The 7,359-nt window shown below is 40.6% G+C and overlaps 2 protein-coding genes across 2 annotated transcripts in view; both read left to right on the top strand.

The window, feature by feature from the left end:
• The window catches only part of LOC123956647 (nuclear factor 7, brain-like), a 167,305-nt gene that overhangs the window by 67,209 nt on the left and 92,737 nt on the right, over window positions 1-7,359 (top strand). The window lies entirely within an intron of this gene.
• The window catches only part of LOC123956640 (NACHT, LRR and PYD domains-containing protein 14-like), a 36,610-nt gene that overhangs the window by 24,770 nt on the left and 4,481 nt on the right, over window positions 1-7,359 (top strand). Inside the window, exons 12-15 of the mRNA XM_046028983.1 lie at window positions 165-176; window positions 904-1,062; window positions 2,552-2,725; window positions 3,506-3,679. Coding sequence (XP_045884939.1) covers window positions 165-176; window positions 904-1,062; window positions 2,552-2,725; window positions 3,506-3,679 — 519 coding nt within the window. The remainder of the gene's footprint in view (window positions 1-164; window positions 177-903; window positions 1,063-2,551; window positions 2,726-3,505; window positions 3,680-7,359) is intronic.

Genomic DNA, 7,359 nt, shown 5'->3' with positions numbered 1-7,359 from the left:
CCTTCTGCCGGATCAAGGCTGAATTTTTTTAAATGTGTCTAAATCAAAATGTGTAGCCATAAAAATATGACGTATTAAGTTTACACAACATTAATTTGCCAGATATTTACATGTATTTTGTTGTTATACATGTTCACAGGCTTTCTGGCTGTGAACTCTCAGAGACTCATTATGAAGTTGTGGCCTCAGCTCTGAAGTCCAACCCTTCCCATCTGAGAGAGCTGTACCTGACTGAATGCAAACTGCAGGATTCAGGAGTGGAGCTCCTGTGTGCTGGACTGGGGAGTCCAAACTGTAGACTGGAGACTCTGAGGTCGGTTCACTGACTCTGTTTGGTCTTGTACATCTTACAGCTACCAAATTTAAATCCATAACTGAAGTTTCAAATTTTGTTTGGTTCATAAAACAGTTGGTTTAACTTAAAGTTTAGTTTATAATAAAAATGGACTAACACTGTGGGAACCCCTGCTTCCTTTCAAAACATGATAGATAGGTACTGTATTACATTTAGGATTAGGAGAACATAATCTCACTTTGCTCCAGAGATGACAGTGGTGATTAATTATTTATTTGATATTGAATGTTTTGGAATTTGATTAAAAAATAAGAGGAAACAAAAGACTGAATGTAACCAAAGTATTTTTTAATCGAAAATATCTGATCTAATAATCATTACAGAATTATCTGAGATTAGCAGCATGTTATTAATCTGTGTTGACATGAGTAGGTGTATGAATGATGAATGTTTTGGTGACCTGGATGATGTCTGTAGAAGGCTGACATTATGATGATCCACAAGAACACAATGACAAAGTCCTTCTACTCATTTTAGAGTTACTAATTAACTAATTAATATTAAATAAAAAAAATCTGCATGAATTTTTCTTTATTCAGATTGTGGAGCTTGTCAGAGATCAGCTGTGCTTCTCTGGCCTCAGCTCTGAAGTCCAACCCCTCCCATCTGAGAGAGCTGGAGCTGAGTGACAACGAGCTGCAGGATTCAGGAGTGAAGCTGCTGTCTGATTTTCTTGGGAGTCCTCACTGTAGACTGGAGACTCTGAGGTCAGACACCATTTTTTCTTCTGTCTTGAGATTAATATGATGTGGCGGGCCGCCCCAATAAAAATGAATGTGTGGGAAACACTGAGTTTTATAGAAGACATGTTTAACCATTAATGCACTATGAATCTGTTCAATATACGTTTGCAACCTCATAAAATGTGATAAATTTCATTGTCAGCCAAATGAGGCCATATAAAACGTAGTGGGAGTTATCATGTGCAGTGCGTGATAGGACCATCGACTGTATGATAACAGCTGATACTCGCATATTAGTTACTGTCATGGGTAAGTAATACTGCCAGTACAGGGTACTAAACTTTACATTATATTGATGTTAACACAGCATTTCGTTGGCGAACACTCAGAATCCGCCGTTCAGTTTCCGGATGCCACACCCCCATTCTCTGTTTGATATAGAACGTTAACCAAAAACGGCAGTTAAAACGGGCTGGAGGGGGGCTTTAAACCACCTGAGCTTTAAACCACGCAGCACCAACCCTCCCCCTGAGATCAGCTACAAAGCTCACATCACTCAAATCACCAACATTACAGATTAATTAGCTGGATAAAAGTAACAACAAACGAGCCGATATACATATACAATCACAACCGCTGACTTACTTTTGCTGCTTTTGCCTTTTCCAGTCCAAAAATCAGCTGATTTGTTACAAAAAATATCTCGGCCGTCATCTTGATTATTGCACAATACCTGGGAGCTGTGTGCCTGCCTTCTCTCACCCTTTTCTACAGAGAGGAGGTGTCTCGCTTTGGTACACATGGTCTTTTTCACGGTCTGGTTGCTGACTCGTAGTAGCTACATCCAGGGTATCAAATGAAAACCCCCCCCAATCACTGTGGGATGTTGCTTTCTCATGCTACACGCCTGTAAAACATGGGAGTGCTTTTGGTCAATATTCACTATTTTTATCAATATTTCAATGTTTTGGAAGTTTTGTTATTTGGAACGTGGTTGTATGGACAGAAATAGTGTTTTAAAGATAACTCCCAATAAAAGTCAACATTTAAACAGCAAATAATGCCAAAATATGGACATTAGCCTGGTATAGTCTTAAAATATTGTATGATAACTGTTGTATTTTAGTTGCATTCCAGGTGTATTAGATTATAATACAACTGAATATCTTCTATCTTATGATGGTGTATTGCATTAAAATATAGCTTTTTTTTACCAGGTGAGGATGAAAATATCACAATTTTATTTACTACATCTCCATTTAGTCTGTAATGGTAAAATAAATATGTTAATTTACAATGATTTATATTCCTTAGTTTCTGACCTTTCAAGGGAGACCAGAATTATGCATCTAGATCAAATGGTTAAGGAGTTATTCTTGATTCATTTTGGGTATGTTATTTTAGGTGTTTTTTGTCCTGGAAAACAGTGGCCTTTTCCAACTGGTTTTAAACACTAAATGATTTCAAGCAGAAAAACATGCTTCTATAGTTACATCATTTATTCTTTCATCAGATTGGGGTACTGCAGTTTGTCAGAGATCAGCTGTGCTTCTCTGGCCTCAGCTCTGAAGTCCAACCCCTCCCATCTGAGAGAGCTGGACCTGAGTGGAAACAAGCTGCAGGATTCAGGAGTGAAGCTGCTGTCTGGTTTTCTGGAGAGTCCACACTGCAGACTGGAGACTCTGAGGTCAGACACCATTTTTTCTGCTGTACTGAGATTTATAGGATGTGAAAGTTGTGGTAAACTGCAGACGTGAGGCTGATATTATACTGATCCACACTGAGTATCTTAATGCTAAAGTCTATTTTCTTCTTCAGTGGTTTAGTCCATTGACTGTGGCAGAGCAATGTTGAGCTCCACATTTAAAACCTTAATATAACAAGAAACTCCTACACTGGATAATTCACTCTGAAGCTCTGAAACAGTTTTTCACCTTAAAATGTCCTTTATGTTTGTTTTAATGAGACTAAAGCCAGACTGAGTGAGATATTCAAACCAAACACACCATGCTTCTTAAATGGCATCACCATCACATGAAATGAAAATGTTGCAGATTTCATGTGAATCACTTGTTGACTTTTCCCCAAAGTTCATCTTGACATATTTGGCATCTTTGGGATCTTGAGTGGAATCTTAAATCAGTTTCTGTGGGTTTTTATTTGTGTTTGGCTGCACAACATGAGTGTATAGATGGAGCCACTGGTGGAGCTGCAGAGTTGAAAGGTGAAGTCACTACATCTTTATTGAAGTAGCAGCACGTTCTTATTAATATTAATGAGAGCTCTTTTTACCTTTTTGTGTTTTACAGTTTGAACCTGCATCCTGTTGGGTTCAGGTGTTTGGAGTTTCCATTTTCTAAACTTCTACATTCTAAAGCTGCTTCATCTCTGAACAGATTATTAAACACTGAATGATTTCAAGCAGAAAAACTTGCTTCTAAAGTTACATCATTTATTCTTTATTCAGATTGTGTGGCTGCAGTTTGTCAGAGATCAGCTGTGCTTCTCTGGCCTCAGCTCTGAAGTCCAACCCCTCCCATCTGAGAGAGCTGGAGCTGAGTGGAAACGAGCTGCAGGATTCAGGAGTGAAGCAGCTGTCTGGTTTTCTGGAGAGTCCACACTGCAGACTGGAGACTCTGAGGTCAGACACCATTTTTTCTGCTGTACTGAGATTTATATGATGTGAAAGTTGTGGTAAACTGCAGACGTGAGGCTGATATTATACTGATCCACACTGAGTATCTTAATGCTAAAGTCTATTTTCTTCTTCAGCGGTTTAGTCCATTGACTGTGGCAGAGCAATGTTGAGCTCCACATTTAAAACCTTAATATAACAAGAAACTCCTACACTGGATAATTCACTCTGAAGCTCTGAAACAGTTTTTCACCTTAAAATGTCCTTTATGTTGTTTTAATGAGACTAAAGCCAGACTGAGTGAGATATTCAAACCAAACACACCATGCTTCTTAAATGGCATCACCATCACATGAAATGAAAATGTTACAGATTTCATGTGAATCACTTGTTGACTTTTCCCCAAAGTTCATCTTGACATATTTGGCATCTTTGGGATCTTGAGTGGAATCTTAAATCAGTTTCTGTGGGTTTTTATTTGTGTTTGGCTGCATAACATGAGTGTATAGATGGAGCCACTGGTGGAGCTGCAGAGTTGAAAGGTGAAGTCACTACATCTTTATTGAAGTAGCAGCACGTTCTTATTAATATTAATGAGAGCTCTTTTTACCTTTTTGTGTTTTACAGTTTGAACCTGCATCCTGTTGGGTTCAGGTGTTTGGAGTTTCTGTTTTCTAAACTTCTACATTCTAAAGCTTCTTCATCTCTGAACAGATTATTAAACACTGAATGATTTCAAGCAGAAAAACTTGCTTCTATAGTTACATCATTTATTCTTTCATCAGATTGGGGTACTGCAGTTTGTCAGAGATCAGCTGTGCTTCTCTGGCCTCAGCTCTGAAGTCCAACCCCTCCCATCTGAGAGAGCTGGAGCTGACTGGAAACGAGCTGCAGGATTCAGGAGTGAAGCTGTGTGGTTTTCTGGAGAGTCCACACTGCAGACTGGAGACTCTGAGGTCAGACACCATTTTTTCTGCTGTGTTGAGATTTATATGATGTGAAAGTTGTGGTAAACTGCAGACGTGAGGCTGATATTATACTGATCCACACTGAGTATCTTAATGTTGTGGTTTAATCCATTGACTGTGGCAAAGCAAAATTAATCTTCACATTTAAAACATTAGGAGGTCATATTTTTTGTGCATGTAATAGATTTGCAAGTGAAAAAGCCCAGAGGGAGAAAAAACACTGCTTCTGAACTGCCTGAAAACAGCTAGATTGTAGCCCAGCCTTTACTTCCATAACCTATGTGTGTCACAATGTAACACACGTCATAACACCTAAATATGAAATTAAAATAATGTTAGAGACCCTCCAGGCAGTCAGTGGACATAAAGTTGTACTGTGATGTAGAGACAGTGAATAGTTAAAAAGTTACGTATGAAAGATAAATATGTTACAGATTAATAACTTACCTCTCTGAAATGTTTTTCTCCAGTCTCGTTTGCGAAGCTGGTTCTAGTTGTTCTGCCTGTGTTTCGGGATCAGACTTCTGCTCGAACATGTACAGCTGAACCGAAGATAAGGTTTCCACCTATAGCAGCTTTGTTTTAGATAATATTACCTATCTTGTCACGACCCCCCCTAATCTGCTTCAGATTGGCTAGTAGTCCATACCTAGGTACTGCGCTTGTTCAACTCCCAACAAAGATCAAATAGAAGTGAGATGCTTCACTCGGTAATTAAAATGGAGACTTCAACACACAAGGTGAAAAGTGGAGCTGCCGCAGTGTACGACAAAAATATGGTGCTTTTTTGAAAATTTAACCATGTAAACCTGTTCTGGTACAACCCCTAAATAAAATTATTAACCTGAAATTGAGCATAATATGACCTATTTAATATACAGTATCTTTCACTAACAAAGACCACGCCACTAGACATATGGATTTAGAACATTTTATTGCATGATGCGGATAGAGAGGAGCTGGGATGATATACCGGAATGGATTAGGGGTTCGGATGGAGGGACGAAGGGATGAGGAAGAAGAGTGAGGTGTCGAGGGATGTGGGGATGAGAGTTGAGGGTAGGGAGATAAAGAGATGAGATGAATGAGGGAATGAAAAGATGAGGGACGGAGGGTTAACGGGAGGGATCAGGTGGCAGGTAGGCAGGAGGGATTGAGAGGAGTTGAGACTCCGGGCAGGTGAGCTGTCTCTTTATGTGCTCTGGAAAGTTGTCAGCCGGTGGCAGTAAGACAGAAGGGAATCAGGGGAGTTGAGACTCTGACTGGGGGAACCATTTCTTCATGTGCTCTGCTTCGGAAAGAGCCCCAAGAAGAAACTTCAAATGGAAAGACATTTCTGAGTTCGGATAGTTGGGTAAGTTACACTGGAAATGACCACTCCGCGAACTGAGTTTCTTATGGGGCAAACGTGACTGGCTAGTCTTGGGTTGTACAGTGTTTGTAGAGCTTAGGTGCGAGTCTAGTCAAAAAAGGTGAACAGGTCGAAGTAGGCTGGATCGTTGGTCTAGTTGCGTTTGGGTAGTATATTAGAGTGTTCGGAGAATGGATGGAAATGTCAAACATGGTTGCATTTTGAGATGGATAGGCTAATAGTTGAGGGTAGAAGCGGTGCCTTCCAGGCAGCACAGAAACCGAAGGAATCAAGTGGGAACATGGATTTGAAAAATTTGTTGGCGTACGTAAACAGTCTGTTCGAAGAGTTCTGAATCAGAGGAGGGTGGGAGGCCGGTGCCAATATCTGAATTTCTGAAACAAGGAATGAGAAAGAGAGGAGGATTTGTAACCTTTTATATGGGAGGCTTGGATAATGAACTGGTGCTCTGCCTAAACAAGGGTGAGCCACAGCGTGAAATGTGTCATGACTAGACAATGTGTCCTTTTAATGAGGTCTACAACGATGCTATTGTTGGATTAGATTGCGGTGATGTTCTGAATCATTCGTGCCCCCCAAAAATGGCTTCTATGATGGCTGGGTAAGTTTTACCGATGCCGTTTGGTTTGTTTGTGAAGCATGAGGGAAGAGAGTGGAGTAATAATGGCTCTTAACAATTGGACAATATGTAGGAAATGGGTGGCTGTGGGTGGAGATGTGGAGAAAAAGGATCCATTTTGAAGATAAAAAAGTCGCATAAGGCTCGTGCGGACTACACGACTTTCAATGTCGGCTGAAAGCTGTGCTGTTTAGACTACACGACTTGCAGCGGGAGTGTTAAAGTCGTTAATGGTGTTAACTATGTGACTGATCAGTGACGGGGTCACACACTACACCAGCTGACAACTACTCCGTACCAGATGACTGGCCTCCAAACCACGTTTGTCGAGAAAACACACGTAAAAAGTGACACGGGAAATGACATGAAGCTACATAAGAAACAGGAGTTGTTTATTATTATAATGGTAGGGGGGGGGAGAATAGACAGGATGCCAGCGTAGGTGTGGCCTGTGCGGCTGTGATAGCTGTTATTTTGATGGGAGGAGCTGATGAGGCCCAAGGAGATGGGATAGGAAAGGTAGGAACCGAGAAGAAAGAAGGATACCATAAGAAGGGATGGAGGAATGCAAGTGCTCGGTTGTAGGTGAGGCTTGAGATATAGAGAAAGGATGAGAAAGAGATTAAGGTGGTTCAGGTTCTGATACGACCTGGTCCTCTGGGAGGGCTGAAGTGCTGGGGAAGCTTGGTGAGGGAGGGTTATGTTTGTAGGGAGTCTTTAAAACGTT

Source organism: Micropterus dolomieu, linkage group LG18, assembly GCF_021292245.1.
Source record: "Micropterus dolomieu isolate WLL.071019.BEF.003 ecotype Adirondacks linkage group LG18, ASM2129224v1, whole genome shotgun sequence".
Taxonomy (NCBI): Eukaryota; Metazoa; Chordata; class Actinopteri; order Centrarchiformes; family Centrarchidae; genus Micropterus; species Micropterus dolomieu.
This window is presented reverse-complemented; position numbering and strand designations above follow the sequence as displayed.